Genomic DNA, 26,934 nt, shown 5'->3' with positions numbered 1-26,934 from the left:
TTTTATTACAAAACTTAAGCCAACTGGGAGGCAGCAAGAAGACCATGAAAGGACAGTGGGATGTGTCTCTAATATAATTGAGAGCCTTGAATTCACTTGTGCCTCTAAGGAGTCACACAGGAAAGCCATTTCAGAGGCTGGAATATATTTTCCTCATTAGAGGAGAGGGGCCGGGACTGGCGTAAAACACTTTGCCAACGCAGGACACAATTACCAATATTAGTAGATGCAACTGCAGGCAGATCAGATTAAAGATAATAGTGATAAAAGAAAAGAGCAGAGAAAATCCAATGGTCACGATTTAGACGGGCTCACGAGAGCCTTCTCAGCACCACCTGTAACCTGAATTGTGCTGGAGAAAAGGCTGGAAATGCTAATACGGCACGTGATTAACGGTGGGTCTGGGGTTATAAATTGCTTTTTTAATGGTGAAGACAGAGTATCGTAAGAAGATGAGAATGTCAGTATCAATTTTTATTAGTGTCAGGAACAATACGCAGTATATTTAAATCAGCTTCATTTGTATTAGTATTTTTATAGGTAGTAGCTCTGGAAGCAATAACACGGCCAATGCATTCTAAAAAGAAGAACTAAATAAAGTTGCCAATGTTCTCCACAAAAGACCCATAACTTTTACACTGAGGAAAATATGCCACATTTCCTGAGATACTCAGAATTCAGGTGCACAAAAATGCTGGGTTCTGGACCACAACAAAGCTGCAGAATCAACTGGAGGAACAGTTGTAGCAAATGGATGAAGTTGGACAGAATTAAAAACACGCTAAAAATAAACCTTGCATATGAATCAGAATTTTTTCCCAAGATTTATGTAGAATGGCATTTAGGGTCCATATCTGGGTCAACTTAAACCATTTAAGAAACAACTCGAGACCTATTTAGCCTAAGCATGATCCGGCTGTTGAAAATAAGTAATTATCAGATTAGCAATAATCAGTAATTTTTATAAACTTACTGTTAGTAAAGAAAAATAGGTGAATTCATTTTGTTTATGATTTTCCAGCAATTATCACCAGCTTTCTGAATTGGTCTAATGACAAATTAGGTAAAGTTAAATATCTGACAAAAAGTTTTTTTAGAGAATTAGGAGACTAGGAAATGCTATTTTTAATTAAAATGTATTTTTTTTTTGAATTTCAGAAAAATAGGCTTTGAAAAATAAACCATAAGGGTTAAACTGCAGAATTTTAAGAATCCAGGTTCCGAGGACATCAACAATGGACCGTGGTTTTGATTTATATTCTAGACAATTAGTATTAACTGTGCATGACAGAAAGCTCAGCCTGGTGGGTGAGAAGCTGGCTCGAGTCAGAAGTCTGGATTCCTTACTAGTTGTTTAATCTTAGGCTATTTATGTAAACTGTTCATTTTCACTTTCTTCATCTGAGAATTGGAAGTATCATAGTTTCTACCTTCTAAGGTTCTTGGAGGACTGATGAGACAGATTGCTCCAGGACCCTCAGGACTTCTGGCTCTCAATAAATATTAGTTTTATTGTAATTACTGATGCTAATAAAGTGCTTAAACAGTAACTTCTATTTCTCCAGGAGGGTCATATTAAACATTTTTCCTCTCAAAGTTGCTTCTCTCTGCTAATGTCTTCTCTTTCTCTATGAATTATATATTTCTCCTTAATCCAAAGCACACAAAGTATTCATTCCTTCAAATTTCTCTTTTTCTTTTCAAGTTATTCTTCAAGACACATTACTCTAAAGGACTCTTCCCTCCTCTGAATAGTTTGATTCCCTAAAAAGACTCCAACTGGAAACACAATTCTTCAGCTGTGGGATGCCCGAGGAACCCACTCTGGGAGGCACACATGGCAGGCTCCTGGAGCCTTGAGCATTTTCAACTTCTCTCCGTCATTCTACAAGGACATCAAGTCTCCAAACAAATAGGAATTGTTAACGAGGGCAGATGTAAAAAGCAAGAATGTAAGGCAGCCAGACACTTCGGCCATTTAATCCTGTCCCGATGTGTGGGTGTATCTGTGTTCTGCTCTCATAAAAGTAGTTTAAAATGTAATATTTTCAACGATACAATCGACAACATATGCAGGGCCATGGATTTCCTACAAACACATCTCCACAGAGAAGAGCACAAGCCTGAAAGCTTGCACCCAATTCTGACAGATCCAGTTCCACTAAGCTGCTGAACCAAAACTTGCAGAATGAAGGTACTAAGCTAGCCCTCCAGAGGAAATCACAGAGCACAGTGGCCTGGAAAACAACCATGGAAATCATAAATGCATACACCGCAAATGTCAAGGTGTGCCAGACACTGTTACACATCCAGACACTGTTACACACGCTCCAGTTTTCACACATTTCCCAGAGGAACACATAGACCATCGCTGTTTCCAGAAAGGTGGATTAGACCCTGAGTCTGGGACTTTCTGGGCTTGCAAACCTAGAGAGGAGACAAGGGTTTCCTCTTTCTCCTGCAGCATTTCACTACAAAACAGCATCAGGACAGAAAATGTATTGGCAGCATGCGTTTCTTTAAATATGCACTTAAAAAAACCCAACAGCTATACCTTGCAAAGACTCTGTGAAAGAAAACCCACTTGGAGTTTATTCTGCAAAACCTAGTCAGGTGGAATTTCCAGAGCATTGCCTGAGGCGCACAGCACAGTATCTAAGGCGGAAGTGCTCAGATCCCCCCCAAACACCACCATCTCATTATCCTCAAATGTCTACTGTCAAAAATTCACGTGATTATCTGATAGGATTATCTAAATTTTTTCAAAAATTGAAGTATAGTTGATTCACAATGCTGTGTTAGTTTCAGGTATACAGCACAATAATTCAGATATATATATATATATATATATACACACACACACACACACCATATACATACTTTTCTTATTCTTTTCCATTATAGAGCTATTACAAAATATTGAGTACAGTTCCCTGTGCTAAACAGTAGGTCCTTGTTGATGATCTATTTTATACATAGTAGTGTGTATTTGTTCATCCCAAACTCCTAATTTATCCCTCCTCCCCCTTCCCTTTTGGTAACCATTAGTTTTCTATGTCTGTGGTTCTATTTCTGTTTTGTAAATAAGTTTGTTTGTATCAGTCAAGACATGGAAGCAACCTAAGTGTCCATCAACAGAGGAATGGATAAAGAAGATGTGGTACGTAGATACAATGGAATATTACTCAGCCATAAAAAAGAATGAAATGATGCCATTTGCAGCCACATGGATGGACCTAGAGATGATCACACTGAGTGAAGTAAGCCCGGCAGAGAAAGACATATCATATGATATCACTTATATGTGGAATCTAAAAAAGAATTATCTAATTATTAAAAAGAAACATGGAGCATTCTGGACTTGGGTTATTCCTCACTCATGTTCTCGGATGAGCTCAGTTCCTTACTTCCATCAGCACGAAAACAAACCACACACGGGTGTGTGCACAGAGGCAGCGCACCCTCCAAGGAGGAAGTGGAGATTTTCCCACATTACAGAACAGCGTTTTTGTGTTTTGTTATCAAAATATTAGCTTGAATTGTTTCGGATCGACAATCAGTAGTTTTTCCCTTTCTCGGTTTCTTTGGTGTAGAGACAGAGGCCAAGTGAAATAGGCCTGTTGGCTTATTCCTCACAGTAAAATGAGGATCCAGGCTTGAAAGGTACAAAACATTCTAATAATTAAAGTTGATCAATCTTAGAAAAAAGTAAAGTAGGGCAACCCTTACCTGAGCTCCTGGATTAGAGAATCCATTGGTGCTATTGACAAAAAGAAAGAAAGAAAAGGAAAATCAGTTTATAATTTTGAAAACTGTATGACAGAAACCTTTTACCGTCTAGAGATGACGACCAATGTATGATTAGTGCAGACCCCACTCAGTTTCCCTCTGGGCCAATTCATCTTTTCTGGTTCTGGTTCTTTGGAAACAAGAGGACAGGTGACCATGGCCCAGAACAGTGCCTCAGGTGACCCTGGGACTTCACAGTCATGGATTGGACTTCCAAATACCTGTCTTTAGAGATTCATTGAAGAAGTACAGGACTTGAACTATTTTTTAAATCAATTTTACTGTCTCTAGGAAAAATTTCAAAAGAATCCTGTTTACATTTTTATTGACATTAAACAAGCATTTAAATAAAACTGGCGAAGTTTTATTAGTAAATATCCTAAGATTCTGTTCCATAAATTTCATTCCTGTAGAAAGAGAAGTTTTAGTCACATTAATTTCAACATCCTATTAAAAGTAAGCTATTTAGAGAAAAAAAGAGCTTTGATTTTTCTGAGATGATGGGAACTAAAGAAGTTTATGTTTATGAATACCTGCCTACACCAGGATACGCAGCATACTGAGAGAGGCAACAGGTGGTTTTAAAAGATGACTCATGCTGCACGAGAAAAAGTTGTCTTCAGTTCTCAAAGAACATTTTGGCTCTATTTAAGGGTGTATATGTATGTGCCAAAAGGATTCAAAGTCCAAAAAGAATGGCAACTTAAAATACTCACATTTTAGAAGTATGATAGAGTTCTGTGCTTTCAGAAGTCAGAATAAGAGATTCCAATAATCCAAATACAGTTCCTAGAATGCTGACGTTTATGGCAGACGTGAGCCTATGCTAAATAGTGATAAAACTGTCCTTGTTTTAAAAACATGTATCCCATGGAGAAGTCTGCTGCATAAAAATGTGATATTTCCAAAACTGCATTCCAAATACTAGGATATATGATGTAATTACTTTTAAAGTAACTTAAACTAAACCTGGAAAACAGAACACTGTAAAACTTCAGTTGGGGTAGAGAAAAGTCCCATGTCTCGTACAGCGTGATTCTGCATTTTGGTTATCATGGCTGATGATAACGAGGGTTGTATTTTAACTGAAAAAAAAAAATCATCCTGGAATTTTTAAAAAAATGGGGGATTCTGGACTTGACTGAAACAGGAATTATAAACAAAGCTAATGAAAGCGTTGAATCTGGTTAGACATCTTCAACTTACATCTCTGAACGCTTACAAACGACTGCCTGATCACTGTCGAACCCAACCTTTCCTCAGCAAGACCAACGGGAGAGGGTCAGGTGGGGAACAGCTACCCAGCTTCCTTCCAGAGGCCCGGCTAAACCTTCCATTTAGAATGAAGGGTCACACAAATACAGCTAATTATAATAAAAGTTATTTTCCTTAAGGGGTATTATTGCCAGTCAATCCTGTTTTCCAGATGTTTGGATCATCAAGGGCCTGTCTATATTTCAATATTACATTACCATCTGTTGGTTACAGAAAGAGAGGGATAACTGACAAGTTAAACCTTTCAGACGTTACTTCGCAGAGCTGCTGGAAATTCCCAGCAGGGGCAGTCCAAAAGCACACGTCGTCATTTTACTTGAACTAAGTTTAGACTGGAAGCCACTAAACCGGATAACATAAAAATCAAAACCTGCTTTGGCAATAAACGAACAATTCGGTCTTTTCCCTTGGACATTAAAGTCACGTCAATGATTTGAGGTCTCCGTGAAGTGTTCTTCCCTTGCTGACCATTATGCTACTTCGCACGAGGTTTAAATCTACTCATGATTGCATTTTGTAAAAATTAGCATCCTACATCGTTTGGACTATTCTGAGTCTTCTACTCCTGGTTCATAGTATTTAGTCTCTCAATGCCATGATCCAATGTCCTGGCTTGGTTTAAAAATGGAAGCCCTGAGGAAGTTGTAATTCTTCTGACTACACGTCAGGGACTGAGCATGGAACGCCCACATTTCATGGTGTGGTGAGCACGGTGTCGTGGAATCTGCTTGCTAACTCACCCTTGGTTCCTTTCGCACGGGTACGCAGCGTTTTATCTTCAGCCTCTGCGTCCATCTGTAACGTAAGCACAGAGTCCTGAGGTCACTGCTTTGACATTGGTCAAAACACGAACGCATGTCACTAGAAGTTCTGAAGGTCGTTATGAAAAGCAGAGTAGCCTTTCATGCTCTTGAACAGCATCTGACTCTGAAGAGATAAAGCTGTGACTGCCTCACACCCCATGAGTTCTGGAAACACTTCTATAGATGCTGGAACCAGACGGAAGGGACAAGGGGGCAGATGTCCTTGCCCACAAGTGTTTGCTAGTGATTCAAACACTTCCGGCATGACAAAGATAGAAAGAGGGATGGTCTGATTAACAGTGATTGTGAAAGAGACAAAACCTCAAATGCCAAACCAAAAGGTTTCAGATTAATTTACTAAACCAGATGCCTTTGCATTTCTAGAAACTTTCTGCTACATGCCTCTTTCTAAGTTAGGAAAAATAATTCCCACTGTAAAAATCCAACGTGAACACAAAACCCTGAAATGCCCTCATTGTAAAATACCACTGGAAATGTTTACGATCAACAATGGCATACATTTACTCCCATAATTCCAGAATAAATGCGGGTTATAATCGTCCAAATCCATAAGGAAAGTAAAATTTGAGTGTTGTGTCTGTCAAATTCCCTAAAACAGCATTACTGATGATTTTAAATATAATGAAGCTAATTATCAAAGGGATGCCAAGACATAAAGAACTTGTTTTTGTCCACACGGAGATAAGAGTCTGACCTGACTACACCCAACCATTCCACTAGGAACCTCTAAGCATCTCGTAGTTTAATTCACTTTTGCACTTTATCAGAAGGAATTCTTAAGTAGAAAGAAGTTGTTCTGCTTGTTGAAAATCAGAAGCAGGCCGAAGGCGCTCTCCACGGCTCATCCTTAAATCCCGACGCCGGCGGGGGTGCGGTGTGACTGCAATGAGAATGGGAGACGCATCTCTGCTCTCCGAGGCTGAGTTGTGATGGAAAGCACTGACCTGCCATAGACTTATAATAGGGGAGCAGGTGTGGCAATGATGGACTTTAATTTCCTTTAATAAACCTTTTATGTGCCACACTTTTACTGCCATTTGACGCTCTCCAAGGTCCTGCACATAATAGGTTCATTACTTTTGATTACTATAGTCTATTGAGACAAACAACTCCAGAACACACTATATATTATGTTCAGTTAAACCAATATAGACTATTTATCCATCGTGCATTTTTTCACCTGCAACACTACAGACAAAATTAATGACAGCTCTTGTAAGCTAAAACTATTAAAACCACCAGCACCCTTTTGTCATCATTTCATAATAAACACCACACCAATCGCTGAACTGTTTTTCAAATTAGCCAACAAAAGTGTCCACTGCTTTTTTGAACAGCCATTGCTTTAGTCTAAGTAAAACGGTCCATTGTTAACGAATATTTTCAAACTACATGATAAGAGAAAACAACAGGAAAACAGAGGAGATTTTTTTTCCTCCTGTAGATTTCCCTTCTTTTAAAACCACACAGACTTATGATAGATGTGACACTGCCTGGGATTAACGTGGCTTGGTTTACACAGGACGGTGGGCACTGCGCTGTGAACGCCTCCTCCGTGAGGGTCTCTGCTGCGTATCCAGTGGCTCAGTTCACGCAAACTCCCTTCTGTGTGCTAAGCGAGTCACTTGCTTAGGAGAAACCAGTAGCTTGAGGGTTAAAATGGGCAAACCATCACCTATTTCTGAGGGAGCTCCTCCCGTGGGAGAGCATCATCTCAACTCGGGTCTGCAGTTACACTGCGTGCAGGTGCTCTGAGAGCTCCCCCCACCACTCTGGACGTCCCCATACTCCCCCGCCCCAAAACACAGGTGAAGGTTGAACTCCACGCGTTTCTTTACAGAAACACAGTGTGCAGAGTGCCAGCAGGCATACAGAAATGTCAGAAAACTGCTTAAACGTAACCTTCTTCATAACGGCTCCAAGACTCGTGCTATTTCACGATTCAGCTGTTCGAGGACCTGAGCGGACTGCCGCCGCCCTGTGCAGCCACCTCCCTGTTAAAGTCATCGGAAGGGAGACATAAATATTCATGGGCCTCTGCTTGAAGGGGCCTGGAGTGCCAGCCTCACGCTTGCATTTCGTGGAGCTATTGGCCTCTTGCTGGTGGAGCACATACATCCCACACAAGCCTTGTAAGAACTGGCAACTCATCCATGAAGCTCAGCGTTCATTTTAACTTGCGGGCCAGGCTGCAGGTGTGGGATGGATCAGGCCCCAACATACAATCCATCCCTTTCACCTCCTCTCTCCTGTTCACACCTGAAGGACCGTGGCTGTTACTAAGTTCAGGGTCTAGTCCTGTCTTGCAGCTCTTTGGAAATGAGAACATCAGACACCTGGAGCATACGTGCTTTTCTTTGGGGGGCAACAATCATGAGAAAGCTCGCTCTCTGGTAGATCTCAGCTTAAAAATAAGCCTTTGTTCTCAAACACCTGACACGTGGGAGCAGGAATCTCTCAATATTCTCTGTATGGATTATTCTCATGGACTTTAATAAATTGCCAATGGGAAGACTTAATTTTTGTAAAATCGAACCTCAGATGCAGTGGGTACCACGTTCCGGTGATGGTTCATTCAAGGGGAAAGAAGTTCTACCTCACTGCTTGTGCTGAGACCCAGGGGGCGTGCGGCGGGGCAGGGGGACGGCCACCCCTTCAAGCCCTCCACGTTACAGAAGAGGCCACGGGCACGTACGATTCAGGACATTGATCTAACGAACATGGCCTGTATCTTGAAAACTCTACTTCCTGTTGGGAACATGGGGTTTTTTTTCTATTGGAAAAGGACACTCGACCATCTTTACTACCAAAGTCCCAAATTCTATCGACAAGCCTGCAACTGATTTTGTGAAACTTAATGAATCATTTCTTTTCCCAAAACAGAGCTTTGATTTTCTAAAAAGCTGTCCTTCTCCTCACTTCTTAGGACCTTTCTCTCCATCCCACTGTTTATGGATGGGAACAAGACATTTTCTCACATTCCTATCACGGGTTCCTCCTGGCTTTGACAATCTACTCAATCGAGATAAAACAGTAAAGGCAAGTTTTGCCACTCTTATTTTTCCTGAAACTAAGAAAAGTTCTTTTAACCTATAATTATGGATATGTTATGTATAGTGTTTATGTAGAAAGGGAAAAAAGTGTTCCTGCTTGCTATCTATTTCATAATAAAGCCGTGAAAAAAAATTTTTAAGACTTTCTTCCCCAGTTCTCTGGGGAGAGGAGTTAATACAAGAAGAGGCAAGAGGGAAAGAAACTTATAAAATAAAGAAGGCAAAGAAACAAAACTTGGGGGAAGGATACGCCAGCACCAACAACGGAGATAAGCAGATAGGCGACAAAGAAGAAAAATGACCATAAAATAAATGTTCATTACTTAGTTGCATTTGGAAAGCCTTCATTTACCATCGTCACATATTTACAGACCTACATACAGGTGTGCACAGTAATTCCCTAGTGACATGGACCTGACCACCTTTTCCTCCTGGTGCTTAGTTAGTTACATGAGGGGCAATCAGGAGATCTTCCTTCTGCACTGCTCCAAGGCACAGATCTGGTGCCTTCTTTTGGGCTGAAGAGGGACCCCTGGAACTGCTGATTTGTGGAAGGGAGAGATTCAAGGAGCAGGACACCAAATTGATAAACTCAATTTTGCTTTCATTCATACAAGCAAATTATGGGTATGTGAGGAGATTTAGTTCCCTTTGATTTTATTTTTCACTCAAAAATCCTATTTTAACCTAATGGTTAAACAAACAAAATTATTTGTCAACAAAAACAACCTCCAAGTAAATATTTAGTCACTTCTTAAGATTTGGGGAAAACAAATCTCTCGGTAATGCTTACGTTTTATTTCTCCTTTCAACAGAACCCTGGACAGTGACGTCTTCAATATATATTTATAAGCAGTCTTGAGTTTCTTAATATTAGTAGAAAGGCCATGGTGATCATAATGTTTTGAGGACAGTTTCTCAAAATCCTTATACAATTAATTGTCATGCTGTTTAGTGACATATAATTTCATGCGGGTAGCTACTTTCAATTTGAGAAGTCCTTCACATACATTCAACTTGCAATAAGTCCCACTTTTAACAAGATTTCATTGTGTTCCTCTCCTGAGAGCTGGGAACTGACAAAGCAGTTTTGTCTGTTGTGCCTCATGACTTGTGAGCTGTCCCTTCAATCTCAGGAAACTCACAGCAACGGTGAGAGGAAGTTAGTTCTGTGCCTGCCCAGAGGAGGTCCAGGGGTCCTCCCCACGAGGAGCACCTTATCCTCAGCGGATGCTTTCTTTACAAAATCATCTTTTAAAAAACGACAAAGAGAAACTCAGGAAGTTGGAAAAGGCTAAACCCAGAAAATGGAGCAGCTAAATGATGCCAGTACCTTGGGATGAAACTTGGCCAGATTGAAGAACAAAGAACCCTACACCGAGTGCCCTTTCTTTGGATGATTCTGGCATTATTTTGTTTTAAACATAGCTTTGGATCAGCCCAAACGGCAGCAAAAGATGTTTCCCTGTTATACAAGAAAAAGATGGGGGAAATGAGTTGTGAGCCTAAAAGAATACTTGCCTCATTGATAAGAATACCAAGATTGAATGTTCAAGCATTTTTTTCTCTGTTCTTACCCTTTTATTGTTTTCCTGGCTCTCCTTTCACACATTTATTAATTCCTCAGGAAGAGTAACTCAGAAAGTAAAACTTAAAAACATTTAAATGAATAAATCCAGGAGCTTTGACATCACCCTTGATGCCCCGTTAATAATTTTCTGAACTTTTCTGAATGCTTTATCCTAAATGCAATGAAAATTTTCTGAATCCTCTATTTAGGGCACAGCATCCCTGATGTCAGCTCTCTGGTCCTGTCCGTCTCTATTTGTACTGCCGTTGATTCTGCATAAAAAGCTGAAGAATTGAATGGTGGTACCGTTTACACCGGTAACCCGTCTCATGTCCCCTGATCCCTCCCAGCCTGGCAAACACCACACCTAATGGAAAAGCAGGTTCAGCGCTCTCTCAGACGAAGCACAGCTGTCTGGAAAGAGCTCTCCCCGAAGGCCAAGGGCATGCACATCCGCAACAGAGGAGACGCTTTTCAAGGGGAATTTCTAGAGTCAAGTGGAAATGCCCAGCAATGAAGGAAACCTTGGGCCTGGGAGAGCTTGGGTGGCTTTAGGAGGAAGCTGAGGTGTGTTGATTCCTGCTTCTGATTTCTGAGTTCCTGCAGCTCCTGTGTGTAGACTAACCCTCTAACTTTGCACAGCTGGCCACGTGACCATGAACCAACGCCATACGTCTGTGTCCTTTTGCCTAACGACTCCAGCAAATAGTTCTATTACTCCCTTAGGTGGACAGCGTGTGCCAGCGATTTCTATTAGTCGCCGAACCACGGCCTCTGAGTCACAGCTTTGTGATCTAAGGGGGCAGCCGCCAGCTTTGTGTTTTCGGAGACTTAAATTTTTTTAATATTCCCTGTTTAAAGATAGCTCAGTGTAAGGAACACCCTAAATGGGCCTTAAATTGTTTTTTTTCTTGCTGATATTTTGAGAAGCATGTGTTGAAAAATGTTAGAAAACAAGCTCCTTCCTACAGGGATAGGTTATTCTAAATAGAATTTCTCCCAAGGACAACCCAATTCCTTACTTTTTAGTGTCCGTAGGAGTGAACTCTAGATGTCAGGTACAGTGCTTTTAAAAACATGCTTTAAAAATATCTCACTTATTTACTCTTAATCCTCAAGTAAACTAATTTCAAATACAACTGAATTAAAATTGGAATTTTACAACATTTTAATGCTGAATCCTTCTCTAAGGGCAAACACGTTTAAACAAGTAACACATACCAATCAACATGCTAAGGGGTTTGTAGGTACGGAGAACGTCACCTGTTTAATATTTTAAAGGATTAAAGTGACCGTACTTCTGACAAAAATCATAATTCTAAATTGGGCGTTAAGAGTAAATTTCTGTCAAAGCAAATGGGCAGAGATAAAGTGCTGTTGTAGAGGCGAGCCTTATATAAATGCTTTGGTCGGACTCATTTTATTTCAATATATTCTACTCTTTAATAAAAACGTTGCCTTACCTCTCTCTTTCTCCAGGTAACTTGTACGCTAACTTGGTTTTCCTTCCTCTCTCAGAGTGACTGAATACCTTTGTCTGCTTTAGTGAGAAATCCTGCAATTCATTCTATTAAGATAAAAAGTAAGAGAAGGCATATAAGGCAGAACAAATAAAAAGAAGAGCAATAATGAACAGTGAAGTGCACAATCAACAATCAGCTATAACTCCGGTGGACTACGCTACAAACAGAATGAAAATCTCACACTAACACATCAATGGGAAAACGATGTTTAGCTTTTTTACGGTAAGCCAAATTAATTTTTGTTTTTCTTACCAAACAAAAATTGGTAAGAAAATTTTCTTACCAAACAAGAACTGGTAATTTCTCTCTCTCTCTCTCTCTCTCTCTCTCTCTCTCTCTCTCTATATATATATATATATATATATAATTTATGTTATGCCTTCAATTTACTAGGAAAATTGGATAATAGGGACTCTCAGTATCATTATTGTCATTTTTACTTTTAACCACCAGAAGAAAAAGTTCAGACACGGTCCGGCACGTGCTATACTCAAGAAGTCACAAAAGACAAGATTCCAAAGGCATCTGTATTTAGGGCGCTGTTGAATGAGGCTGTCTTAAAAGGCTACTAACGCTTTTTGCCAATGTTTTAACCTGCTTCCTGTGGAAACAATTTGCACGTGGCTTCCTCGCTTTCACAGGCCTGTGTCACCTCTGTTTGGTCCCAGGGATGGAACAGAATCTGTCTTCAGTCCACTTGGCCCTTGAGAGAATACTCTGAAACTCTGTAACACACTCAGCCTGATAAGAGAGTGGCTATTGGTACAAACACTATACGTATACTATCTATATTAAGGCACATTTACAATGGTTCACCGTCAGTTCTGACATACTAGAACCCAAGTCACCAACCTTCCTGGCAGAAGATTTCTCTCGTCCGTGTTTTACCCTTTGCAGTAGGTTGGTGTGCCCAGCTTCTTAACCATGGATTTCTGTGTTACTTGAAAGCTTTGACCGGACATTAAGCAGATGCTTCTTCAACTCACCTCAGCAACTCGAGTTCCTGGGGAGTAATGGGGATAAAACCCTCAAGAGACAGAGCAGATTATCGCACGGGATGTAAGGACTGAAAAGTAGCACAGGACTCGGGAGTTCTTAGTTTGTTTGATTGCAACTAAAAAAAAAAAAAAAAGAGCTTTCTCTACAAACGTGTTTGGCTTCTTCTCCTTCACCCTCGGTCCACCTGCCTGTCCCCTTTGTTTGCCACACTCTAACCTAAGACAAAAGATCCCGGAAAACACTGGTGGGCAGAGCTCTTTCTAAATCCTGAAAGTAATGGCTTTTTGTCTACACCCTATCGTGTTGTGTGTTTATTAGCAATACATTTTCCATTTATTTTCTCAAAGATTGCCAATAAAGAACTGAATCACATAAGGGAGTAGCTGTAAACCCTCTGAGTTCCCTAATGTCAAACTCATTAGCATCCGAATAAGCACACAGCAGCACATCATCTGCACAATTGCAATTTTTTACTACTTTTAATAGCGCTTCTCAAAGGGCTCATTTTCAACTTTCTTCAGTGGTTAGTTGGTTCTCAGGGGAAAAGTAGCTTCCTGACGCTCGCGGCTTCCACTCAACAACCCGGCCGTTTGCTGTCAGATGCATCAGCCCTCTGCCCTAACCCCATCTGCTGTCTCTCCCCTCCCCGGGGATGAGAGTTAAGGCAGCACAGCTGAGATCCACGTGGAGCCGTGCACAGAGGGCGCCGACAACATATAAGTTTAGAAATATGATTTGACACAAACGGGCTGGGAAGTCCAAGTGCACCAAAATACGGATGGGAAAGAGGGGCCCGCGGACGCTCGCCGTTCCAGGCGTCCATCATTCGTGACTCCACCCACCGTCTCTTGGAAACACACCCTTGGCGGATACCAAAAGGAATCTTCCACTGCAATCGGTTCCCTCCATTCCCTGCTTGTGTCCTGTTATTATATCAAAGAGATACCTTAAAAAAACCCATTTTTATTCATTGCCATCTTTAATCTCTTTGATGACCTTAAACCATGTTGTAAAACTTAAGGACTTCCGAAAATTTTCATAGGAGATACACATGTTGGAATACAGTTAACCTAAGGCTTGGCATCTTGACCAAGCACCCCCAACTTGTAACTGAGTTAGTTCTATACCCCGCCTACCAGGACGGACACTTTTCCATTGAAGCCCATCTCTTCACGAAACAGCAATCTTAAAAGGTAAAACTATATGACACCCAAGGTGTCGGGAATGGGCTACACAGTCCTTCAGTGTGTGCTCTAAGTAAGACATGGCTTCCCTCATTAAACGGAGTCATCACAGAGTCCTCCATTTGTCTGCTCTGCCACATGCCAATAATAGTGGATGGAGTCCTAAATTTACAGCTGCTTCAGGGCTAAGTACTTGCTTCGGAAAAAGACGGTTCTTTAAACCTATAATATAATGTAATGAATCTGCAGTGTTATTTTTTAAAAAGGGTATATCAGATTATATTTTATTGGTGGTGGTGGTGGTGGCGGTGGGGTGACCTAAAGTGATAGGATGCAACCGTCAATTGTGTCCTTAAAGCAGAGAACCATAGATCTACTTACGATTCAAAGAAAACTCTGTATTTAAAAAAAATCCTCCAAACTAAACTCAAAGTGAAAAGTCTGGTGAAAAGGCAAGTCAGTTGAATACGAAATGTCGTAGCACTGGTAGCCCTGTGATATAACTACTATTTTGGGAATTTGCTTACCAATAGAACCAGTTGGGATGCAAAATGCATGGCAGGCTCCTCTCAGAAGTTTGGGATGCTAATTCAAGCTCCAAACACCACTCTCAGATTTAGTTTCCTGCCAAGTAAAACGAAAACAGGAGAACGCCAGCATGTTAACCTCAGCACTGCGGACCCTCGAGGTCCTGTCTCCTAACCTCTAACACTTTTAACCTCTCAGTCACTAACTCCGGGATCTTCACCAATTGTTCATTAGTTGACATGCTGAAAGAGGGGGATTATTCCTGCTTGATTTTTTCTTTTAATGGGAAGGCAAGTCCTTTATAGTTCTAAGTTTCCAGCATTATTTTTATATTAATCCCCATGATAATTTTAGTGAGAGTCAAATTTCGTATAAATCTGCCTGGACAGACAATCGAATTCTTTGTCTTTCCATTTGCCATGTTGTGCCATTAAATTTCTAATGAAAATTTAAGCCCCTTATTTTGATGTTTCTAGTCAATGAGCTATAGAATTGCCTCTCCTATCATAGCAAGAGATTATATATTGAGAAACGGATGCACACAATTTACATTAGCCTACTGCCATTTTATATTTATGCCGTCAAAGATGACTCTCTTCTTCTTCGCTTTCCAGGTTGATATTAGGGGGTTAGGCTTCATTGGCTGGGGGCAAATGAAGAGAAGTGGTGAGTTTCTTTTACGTCGTTTCAGGCAAAGAAATATACTGTTGATTGGCCACAAGCTTTACTTTGACCATCAGCCCAGAATGAGGCTCCTGGTCAATGTAGGAGTAGAAGGAAGAACTTCACCAAAACTGGAACAGCTCCGCAGGAAAAACAGCTCCCACTGCAAAGTGGGGTGGTGGTATCCCTTACTTTTAGGGGGTATGTTTTGGATTTTAAGTCGTTGCATTTTCAACAAGACTAATTCTTTGATATCAGCAACCAGATTGCTTTTCATGATCCATTCTGAACGTTTTTTGCTTCCCCAAGTGATCACTGAAGTTCAAATACAAACAAAACTTCTTGCTATGCAGTAGAGTTTGTTATTTTACAAGAAAAGGAGAAATAAGATTTGTCAATGTACAAAGTTTCCATGGACGGATTTAATTGATTTTTACTGGTTTGCCTGGCGTTTTGAAATCTCTGCCCTATGGAGTCTTTCAAGGAATTGAAGTACAAGGAATGCTATGGCAACCCTGATCTTCTCTAGAAAATGTAAGTTTTTGCTTTGCAAATTGCTGTAGTCATACAGAGCATCAAAATAACTTCTGGTTTCCACTGAGATGGATAAGAAGTCATCTGATCCTTGTACTAGCAGGCATTATATTATTTGTGTTTGTCCTTCCATCACCTGTAAAAATAAAACACAGGCCTCTTCTCCTTAAACAACTCGGAAGCAAAGCCAGTAACTTGTGCAAGACCCCTATTTTTTTCCCTGCGAGAGGATTTAACTTTCACCTGATTTAAGTCACAAAATAGCCCTCAAAGCTACTTAAAGCCTTGTTGCAATTAACATAGCTGAATTCAGATGCCATTCATGACCGATAATTCCAACACCTTGTGGGGAGAAAAAGTTGCATGCTGTAAACATTATAAACATATTCAAATAAGCTTAACACAATCTGCCATGCTTATTTCTGCCTAGATCATGGACCAGCGAAATGGTTAATGCAAATGGATTTATAATTTGCTTTGGGGGGCCAGTTTCTTCTCCTTATTTATTAGCCCAGCTGATGGGGCAGATTTGATGAGGCACTTCTGGAATAATTGAGTCATCACACAAAGAAGGCTGCTAGCATTCAGAGTGGTTTTATCAGCAGCGAGCAGCCCTGATTACTGACAATTACACTCTGATCCAGTGATGGAGGAGAAGCGCCAACGAGCGGGAAATGTCCGTGTTTCTATCCAGGAATAATTTCTACATTCATTTTACATGCTAAGTGTTTCCTATCTCTGCATAATAAACTGTAAACAGGAATCGATGGCACAATGTCCCTTAATATTTCCTGGTAATGAAGACACAAATGTACAGTGAGTGCTGATAAATATAGATGAAACATAAGCTATTCTCCTAGTCTGTATTGTTACCTTTAAAACAAATGCATCTTTCTGGTAAAAACATAATCAGAGCTGATGCAAAAAAATGACAGAAGATTGAAACTGTCCTTGTAACTACACAGAAACTTTGGAAAAGTCCTCTTAATCACGGCTGCGTTAAAGGCTCCCGGGCTGAAGGTGAGACGCTAGGAACAACGTCATTCTGCTTCTCCACAGTCAACGGTGAAGAACTCCTTGGGTTACGCGCATCAGAGGACACGGCCACAGTGACTGTCTTTAGCACGCAGAGCCCATCTCAGTGAAGCTGGCACGAGGGGGGCTTCACCAGAGCGGCTTCCCGTTTCCCCTTCATCAGGCCTCTCGACAGAATGGTGATCGTGAATGACCAAGTTAGACCTGAGATGGCAGGATCTGCCTTGGAGGGCAAGGCAGTGCTCTCTCCTGCGTGGCTTTTAAACCACTTGTTTACGGCATGGTTCTTAACAAACACTGTGAGCAAAAATGCATCTCACGGAGATCGTCTCATGAAACCAGCTTCCCCTCTGACTCAGAACCTAGCTGGGAACGCCCAGGGAAAGGGAATGTGAGGACTTCTTACCGTGCTGCTATAGATTTTAGCGGGAAAACTTTATTTCCTGTAATAGCAACTTTATTTCCTGTAATTTCCGCTTTTAAAAAGGTGTAAAGCCCTGCGTAATGAACCTGCTTGGGTCTGTTTTCTTAATCTTTTCTCTAAAGCCCCTTCCTGGCTTCCAAAGAAATAAAAGTTATCCTCTGTTCTCCTGTGTAACTATGGAAACTCTGTTTTATCAAACTCACCACTTAACTTCAAGGCTTGTGTTGCAAGTAAATGTGCTATTTTGAGTAAATCTATACTAAACAACCCTATAATGTCAAAACATTTTTAATAAAGTTCAAAGAGCACTTGTTGATTCAAAAATGAGGTTTTTTATTATGTAAAGGGAGTTTTCTCTATTTAAGCTGTTTTATTATATAGATTGTTATACAATATGCTTGATATCCTAAGACATTTTCTATTTTCCTTGCCCGTTTTTAAGAGGTTTTTTAGAATTTTTTTTCAATAAGTGTGCTGCTTTTCCCAACAGGAACTGTTCGTTTTGCATTAAAATCTCCACCATATTCTGTAAAATTGAATTAAGATAAAAGAATAGAGTCATTTATCTTTATTGTCTGACTAGGAAATATGGGATGGGAGAATCTAACGAAATTTACAAAGAAATGACCTGATTCTCAAACACTGAAGTCAATGGGCACTGGATTTTTGCAGAACGATTTTTGGATTTTGTTCTCATTATGGTGTTTAATTTAATATGGATTCTGTTAATATCAATCCCTTTGTCCTAAACACTTATTATTGGGTCAATACACATTTATTGAGAACTGATCTAGGGAACTCCATGTTAGTCTCAGGCATCAAAAGATATAGAAAGCACAGCTCCTGTCCTCACGGTACAAAACAGAAAACTGAGGATTCCAGTAGGATGTGGAAAGTATGAAAACAGTTGCTTCCATGTCCTGGCTATTATAGACAGTGCTGCAGTGAACATTGGGGTGCATGTATCCTTTCGGGATATGTTTTTCTCCAGATACATGCCCAGGAGTGGGATTTCAGGGTCATACGGTAGCTCTATTTTCAGTTTTTTAAGGAACTTCCATGCTCTTCTCCATAGTGGCTGCACCAGTTGACATTCCCACCAACAGCGTAGGAGGGCTCCCTTTTCTCCACAACCTCTCCAGGATTTACTGTTTGTAGACTTTTGGATGATGGCCATTCTGACTGGTGCGAGCTGATACCTCATTGTAGTTTTGATCTGCATTTCTCTAATAATAAGGATCTACTGTAGAGCACCGGGAACTCTGCTCAATGTTATGTGGCAGCCTTGGGAGAGAATGGGTACATGTATATGCAGCTGAGTCCTTTGCTGTGCACCTGAAACTACCAAACATTGTTAATTGGCTAGACTCCAATATAAAATAAGAAGTTTTTTTTAAAAAAAAAACCCTAAATTCTCAAGTAAAAAAAAAAAAAAAGAAAGTATGATAACGGAAGAGGCAGAAGCAGCGATGGGAGTGCAGCCTGGAAACGCTTCCCGAAATGATGAATCCTGAAGAATGCATCCTGAGAGATTCAGAGACTTTGGCTAAAATAAATAAACGTCCCCAAAGACCAGTTGAAAAAAAATACAAACAGTCGAAATCATACTTGGCTTGGTGAAACAATGTATTAAAGCCATACTTTTGTATAGTTACACGAGGGTCCAAGGAGACCAGCTGGTCAAATGACAGAGCTAAAATTCAATGTTTAGAATATGTTGATGTCATTTGTAACTTCCAAAGGAACTTTTCCCTTCGGTATCAGAGCTGAAAAATCTGTCTGTTGAAACGCAATTTGTCATCCATGCTGTGCTGCAAGTGGCCGCGCCTCACAGAATTCTGTGTCCCGGTCCTGTTCTGACGGCACCTCCACCTGGATTCATAGGTGCTGCCTGACGCCACGCTGACTCAAGGTCGCTTTATCATCCCAGCGCCAGTAAAGCTCACAGACCTGAGGGGCTGTGTAGTTCTGACCTTTCATTGCAACATGATGTTGTGGCCAAAGGAGGTGCTCAATATGTTATTACTGAATTCAATTAAAATAAGCCAAAGATAATACTCTTCAGATGCTTGAGATATTATCCTATTAATTGTATTCAAAACATAACTTCCCAGCACAACACCTGGAACTTACAGATTCTGTCTGCTTGATTACAATGCCCGGTAAGCAGAATTCACGATGTTGTCTTCCCTTGTGTTAAAAAGTCAGCTCCCAAAACACAAAGGGGAGCAAGCATGGATTGTAACAGATTTTATGGTCAGATTTCTTCCCCAATGTCTCCTTTCATCTAATTTGCATGAAAAATGGCAGCATGTGATTTAAATCAGTCCCTTTGTGGGGATAAAAGCCAAAGGTAAAATAGAAGTATTCTTATTTTTCCAAATTTGGCAAGAAAACCATTTAGGAAGATCTCCAACTCACTTAAACTCCGTCCAGTTTCCAGTTTCTGTATCTCACTTTTCTTTCTCAAAATTTGTCAGTATGGCCAGTGTCCTAACTACTATGCACTTACATTTTACCTTAAACAATGTACGTCCACATACTCTAAATGGATGACTTTTCTATTGGAGATAAAAATGGAACCACAAGGAAAGACAAAAGTCATCCTTTTTTTTTTTTTTTTTTTTTTTGCGGTACGCGGGCCTCTCACTGCTGTGGTCTCTCCCATTGCGGAGCACAGGCTCCGGACGCGCAGGCTCAGCGGCCATGGCTCACGGGCCCAGCCGCTCCGCGGCATGTGGGATCTTCCCGGACTGGGGCACGAACCCGCGTCCCCTGCATCGGCAGGCGGACTCTCAACCACTGCGCCACCAGGGAAGCCCCATCCATTATTTTTTATCAAGATAGTAAAATGACATGGTATTTTCTAAATAAGTTGAGCTCACCTTGACTGAACTCTTGCCCCGTGAAAGACACTCTTATACGCACCATCATGCACTCTTTTCCCGTCATCATCCCGTGCCTATAGGGAGACTCTATCCATTTCACAATGAAGAAAGGGAACAAAGTCAGCGTCCCCACGCTAGCACCGGGCTCTGCGTGACAGCGCTGTGGTTCTAGGCGCCAGGCTCCGCATACACTACGACGGTCAGATCAATTTTCTCTCTGCATCAGAGAGGTCGCCTTTCCCACGGACGTTCCATTCCTCTCACCCAAGCACAGTGAAACACAGATGTATTCACCACCCCAATAAAGCAGGTACTGCTTTGTACCTTGGAGGATAGAGGCATCATGTTTACAAAAATATCATATGGAGAACATTTTTGGTGTGGGCAGGGTGTTGCGATGCAGAAGACAGAAATCTCAAGAGTTACTGAAATAACCATCATTACAATCTACAGATTCCAATTCCTAAAAACGACTTATCAGTCTTGGCCTCTCAAGAAATTTTTCTTCTCTTCATTCAAACACAAGAAATTCTTCATAGGATTTATACTGTCAGCTGTAAAATACGTCCCATCTATAGGTTGGCTTATCTTCTGTATTAGTTTCCTATTGCTGCTGTAACAAAAGTCCTCAAACTGTGTGGCTTAAAACAGCACAAATAAGTCAGTATCTTACAGCTCTGGGGGTCCGGAGTCTGGGACGGTCTCACCAGCCTGAAATCAAGTCAGGCTGAGCTCTTTACGGGAGGCTGCAGGTCAGAATTCCTTACTGTCATAGGACTGAGGTCCCTGTTTTTTCAGTGGCCATTCTCAGCATCTCGAAGCCACTGCATTCTGGGGCCCAAGATCCCTTCCTCCTTCTTCAAATGGTTGGTGGAATTGAGTCCTTCTCAGGCTGCATCTGCATGACTCATTCATCTGCTTCTCTCTGAAAGTCGCTGGGATTAGCTGGGCCCACCTGGGTAATCCAGGAGAATCTCCTCATCTCTAGACTCGCAATTTAATCAACTCCCTTTGCGTGTAACGCAAGGTATTCATAGGTTTCAGGAATTAAGACACAGATGCTTTGGGGGCTGCCATTATGCTACCCACCACATTCTTCAGCCACATATGTAAATCCTGACTGTGTTAAAGTATTAATACTCCTCATATGAGACAAGTGAAGTCATAAATCAAGATGAACAGGTATACACACTTCTCAAAAAAAAAAATACACAATTGTAACTCAAATGACCAGGATGAGACCAACACTAACAAAATCAGGCATCTTCGGCTGTCCCCTAAAACCAAGTTCCTTAAATTCTCAAGTTTTAGAAGGCCACTGAAAAGTTAGGGATACTTCTCTTTTGGGGGGGAAAGTTTATTTCTAAATAGTCTTCACTTACCTTCCCTAGCGTCCACTGGATTTGAACTGGAGAGTTTCCATTGCTACTGACGAGAAGCATCATCAGAGGGAAAATGGAAAGAAAAAGAGAAACTTAATTAAATGGTAATTATCTACAGCTTATTAACTGTATAAAACAATCTTTTCAAGTAATTTACATACTGACTATGGGAGACTGGATCAGGGCACAAACCAATCTTCAATAGTTCAATAATATTCATTTGAAAGAACTCCCCCTCAACAAGAAAAACAGGTGTCTACTGTGATCAGAAAATGCTTTTTAGATTTGAGTCCTTTTGTCTACAAGTACATTTGAGAACCTTTTCTGGGGACACACCTGAGAGTGAAAGTGAATTATCAATGACAGTCTTTTTTTTTTTTTTCTTAAAAAAAAAAAGAATCAGTGGTTTAACACTAATTTCTAATCAGATCCTACAGAAAGGAACAGCCCGCACGGCAGCTGTACTTTTCCCAGGGTTAATTACCTTTCACTGCTCTCTGCTAATGAGTCAGCTGTCCCTGTCAGAGCACAGCCCTGCTTCATCTGGAGGCCTCGCTGTGGACAAACAGCTAGTGACAGTCCTATTTACATATGGGGGTGTTTGTTGTGCAAAAGATTTCCAAAGCCTTTTTTAAAAAAAAGATCCCTTCATTTTCACGTGTTTCCACGCTAAAAATATTCTTACAAATAAGATTTTACTTGGTCAACTATTCTTTTCTGCCCAGGCCACTGGCTTCACCACGAGAAGATGGAAAATGCCGAGTCCTGGAAAGAGGCAAACTTCACGGCCTCCACAGAAAGCTTTGTCTTACTGATTCCTCAGCATTGTAACAACGACCCTGTGGGGATGAGGCGGGACTCGAAAGTTTGCAACCTCCTTCCCTGGTAAAAAGACTTTCTAAAAAGATGCATTCCAGAAAATTAAATCCGAGGGTAGAAAATAAGATAGAAAGACACAAACACATCTTGGATTTATTTGTACATGAAAAGTGAATTAGAAAATTGAGTTTTCAAAAAAAGTTAGACTTGAAAACTATGCTTTCTCTTAAAATGTCTAGGTCATTGTGGGATATATTGATATATATGGTCTGTATATGTGTGTATGAGTATATATGTGTGTGTGTATATATGCACACATATGATTTATTATCCAGTTAATAGCTCTGCTACTCATATCATGGTTCTACTCTCCATCTCACAATGTAGACAGGGTGCCTTTACAAATTTTTGAACATTGTAGCCACGAGGTTTACCCATCTCTTCCCCCTTTTTATTCCAGAGGGAACTGAGAGGGATCCACAAAGAGCAAAGTATCCACTGATCTCGCTCAACAAAAATGTGTGTAGTTTGCCAAGCCCTCTACTAGAGATGACTGAAAGTTTTGGCAAAAAGATAAATGGTCAGAATTTCATTTATTTAATTGCAAAATGAAGACAAACAAGGATGGAGTTATAGAGAGAGGAATTACTATGTAAGTGTTTTTTGTTCTGACAAGGGACAGAAAAACTGGAAAATGGAATGAAATCACTGGTACGAAGTGGTATAAATAATAACTGGGATTCAAAGTATATCATTTAAAATATACAAACCAGATAGTAAAAGATTATATTTTTTTAAAAAAAGGAGAGAAATAAAGAAGAAAACGGAAGTATTGATATATTGATGTAAGGTAAACACTAGAATAAAATTAACAACTTCTACCAAAAGAAATTAAAAAATAGAAATCACAATATAAAAAGCTAGGGAACATTTAATGGGTAACACTGCCTTGAAAATAATTAAGGTTTAAAGGTAATATTTCGTAGTGGTTTTGTATTTTGTTGGCTGAATGACCTATTAACTACTTTATAAAATAAGCAAAACACAGGAACTCTTTTCTTTTTTCATGCTGTTATCTGCAAACATTTCTCTCTGTACTCTCAGGGTTATTCCCACAGTTCCCTAATATAAATAAGTTGAATTAGGGTGTTTGAATATATTTCGGGCAGTGAAAAAAAAGCATCCACTGATCCCACTTTGACAGCCTCCCAAATGCCCCTGAATGGCAGGTACCCTCCCCTGTAGGTTTCCTGCTCTAACCCTTAGGTCAGTGGCTTTCAGGTTCTAATAGGCATCAGGGTCACCTGGGTGTCTTGTTAAAGTGCAGGTCCTGATTCCGACACCCCGAGCTCCTGTAATCCTAATGAGGGTCCAGGGGCTCCCGTTGCTCCACAGGCCACACTTTGAACAGCAAAGTGTCAGAGCAGTCGTTCTCGAACATCAACCAGCGCCAGAGTCACCTGCAGGGTCATCTGGAGAGGGCCTGAGACAGCACCTCTGCAGCATGTTCCCAGGTGATGCAGGTGCTGATGGCCCGGGGACCACACTTCGAGAACCGTTGCCTTAGAGAGTCACTAATACAGGCTTTGAAGAACTCCAATCCCAAAGGCTACATCCCCTGCATCCACGTGGAACAGAGGCTCTTCCCCACTCTACTCTAGAGCTATGTATTTGCTCTGTATTTAATAGTTCACGATAGAGAAGAACAGATAAAAAGTGAACGTTCTGGCCCATCCCTGGAGTACATTCTGAGAACCACTTTATAGCTTATTGAACTTGATCTTCCCTTCAGTTGAAGCCGTTCATGTTGAGAAAGGAACAGCAATTATGTACTTCTTCATTACAGGTGCCTTTATCAAATGTGAGTTCACAAATTACAGATCTAAGACCGCACAGCATTTAAACTGGCCCAAAGCGAATAAAAGAAGAGGATGAATTAATGAAAAATGATATCATAAAAATGAATTTCCATGTCAAGCAATGATGCGTATTTCCTTGAGACGTTCAGTGTTTTACCAGCCCTAGTAAACTCGGACTTATTTCTAAACGGCACAGCGAGTTTCTCACGGACGCTATGCAAAGCGTGCCGATGGCTGTTTTGAAGAACACATTATCCCGAAAACTTCTCGAAGGATGAAAACACCTTTTAGTCTGATACTAAAAATAAGTGTGCGTCGCTGTCCTGGTAAATACCTCAGTGGCAAAGCTCTTACAAGGTCATTTGTCAACATTGTTCATTGGAATACATATTTTAGAACTAGGAGAGTACAAGCAGTTGGTAGTAAAAATAAATTGTAGAAGGAAACACTGCTGAGGAGTGTTTTAGTAACGAGATGGAGGGTGATTCTCCAAACAGAAAATGACTCATGGAGCAGAAGTTAGGTGCTTTAGCAGTGATGTGCTCAGGCCAGGAAAAACTATTTAGTGTCCTGAAACATAAGCTTATTAAACAACACTCCAGTAAAGCTGGGAGAATATGGCTCAATATAAGAAACAGCAGTAAGCAAATGAGAATGGTTTTTTCAAATTCTTTTCCCATTTAGGTTATTTCAGAGTATTAGGCAGAGTTCCCTGTGCGATACAGTAGGTCCTTGTTGGTTATCTGTTTTAAAAATAGCAGTGTGTACGTGTCAGTCCCAAACTCCCAATCTATCCCTCCCCCTCCCCCGCCCCGTAACCAGAAGTTTGTTCACAAATGAGAACAATTCAATGCCCCTTCTGAATTCTCACCACCTCTTATGTCTTGCTACCCCACTGATATTTATTTAACAAAGCTATTTTAAAAGTATCAACCTCATCTAAATACAAGATAATGTCCCAAATAAGTAATTTGATTAATGCTGGTATAACCAACCTTCTCTGTATAGAACAGTATTATTGAATGAACTCATTAACTTATTCGCTCAAATCTTCACTAAGCACCTATTCTTCTGGAGAAGCGGGAAAAGTGTTTATATAAACAGGTGGAGTCCTGTAGAGTGGAGCGAGGTGTAAGGTGTGTGCCCCTCTCACAGCACAGATACTTCTGTCGCACAAAGCAAAGAGGCAATAAAATGAAAATCTTTGAGAAGAGGGTGCCGCGTTTATTTCTTGGTAAGTTGGGAGAACCATCTGATGGGTTTGACAAGCTCTCTCCTGCAGAAGCACAAACATCAGGGTGTATAGTTTGAGTAGAGAAGAACTCATAATCCTACAAATTCAGGTCAGCTGTGCACGGTGCTGTCACGGCTGACTGTTGTGTCAAGATCCTAACCGATCTCTCTGCTTGGGCGGTTTTTAAGTTACAATGAATCAGACTAAATAAGAGCCTTCGGTCATTTGAACATCTGGTTGTACAGAGAGGTCAGGACCGTTCACGTCAGGCACTTTGTCCTGTGCGTATCCAATTCCGGTCTGTTATTTTTATTGGTTTTTGTTCGTTTTTGCTGGTTTCTCTCTAGATTCCGGTGTTTCATTATCTGTGGCAGGTTACTGGGGGAATCTGATCTTAGTTTTCCATCAGAGGTAACAGACTACGTATTTTGGGGGTACTTTAAATTTTTCGAAAAGTGTACAAGGAGAAAATTCCTTGGAAGAACTACAGAATGCCTGCTTTTCAAGACTTAATTTATACAGTGTGTTTTCAAAGTGAGTAATGAGAATGCTCATGAAATGAAGACTTGGCCTCCAAGTAACCTGGATGGGTTTCCTCTCACCTTTTAACTCCTCCTCCCAAGCGTGGTTCCGTGTTCCCAAAAGAAGCCCCCCTAACCTCATAATGTATCACCCTCGACATGCTCTCCCCCTCTGCTCACTGAAGGCTCCTGCAGGGCCGGGACAATCTCCTCCCTTCTTTCTCCGTAGTCCAGAAGCTCAGTGAGAGTGCTGACTATTTGAGGACCACTGCCCAATTATTAAGAAAACAGGGAACTGTGACCAAGGCCCTGCCTCTGGGATATGAATTTTAGGAAAACAATGGATCAAATATCTAGAGATAAAGTATGAAAGTATCCAGAGCATGTAGCAAAAAGTTATGCTGGTGAAAACATACAGGGTAGATTAACTTGTAAGACTAATAAATGTAACGCTTAAAGTAGATTATTAATATCTGAAAACTAGTGAGGTAGAGAATAACAATCTTATGAACAGTTTACTTGTGAACTGAGATTAACTTTACAAATTAAAAATAACTTTGCAAATTAAAAACGGACAGAAAACGTATGTAACTATTAGTAACCTTCATAACCATTGATGTTAACTCAAAGTGTGTGGGGGGGAATTAAAGCTTAAGGACTGTCACTGCCAGTTCAGTCATATGTTAAAAATAGGAGAGTGACTGGCGTGTTACAAATGCCTAAAGAAACTTAATTGGGCAGTTCTTAAAATATCATGAAATAAAATTAAAAGGTAATAGAAGAAACATAGTATTAGTTATCATGAATGCGCTAAGCAACATGCTGATCTC

The 26,934-nt window shown here is 40.6% G+C and overlaps 1 protein-coding gene across 3 annotated transcripts in view; it reads right to left on the bottom strand.

The window, feature by feature from the left end:
- ST18 (ST18 C2H2C-type zinc finger transcription factor) overlaps nucleotides 1–26,934 on the bottom strand; it is a gene marked incomplete at both ends in the record, with an annotated part of 123,271 nt that overhangs the window by 84,459 nt on the left and 11,878 nt on the right. For 2 of the 3 annotated variants that reach the window (XM_082674747.1, XM_082674748.1), the window contains 2 exons: nucleotides 3,730–3,760; nucleotides 5,805–5,859. In XM_082674747.1, coding sequence (XP_082530873.1) covers nucleotides 3,730–3,760; nucleotides 5,805–5,859 — 86 coding nt within the window. Of the gene's footprint in view, nucleotides 1–3,729; nucleotides 3,761–5,804; nucleotides 5,860–11,974; nucleotides 12,079–21,671; nucleotides 21,718–26,934 lie in introns of those variants that run through there. The other variant, XM_082674746.1, reaches the window with a different exon arrangement.

The sequence above is a fragment of the Grampus griseus genome (assembly GCF_964374135.1).
Source record: "Grampus griseus genome assembly, chromosome: 17".
Lineage (NCBI taxonomy): Eukaryota > Metazoa > Chordata > Mammalia > Artiodactyla > Delphinidae > Grampus > Grampus griseus.
Note: the sequence above shows the minus strand (reverse complement) of the source record. Positions and strands in the feature narration are given on the sequence as shown.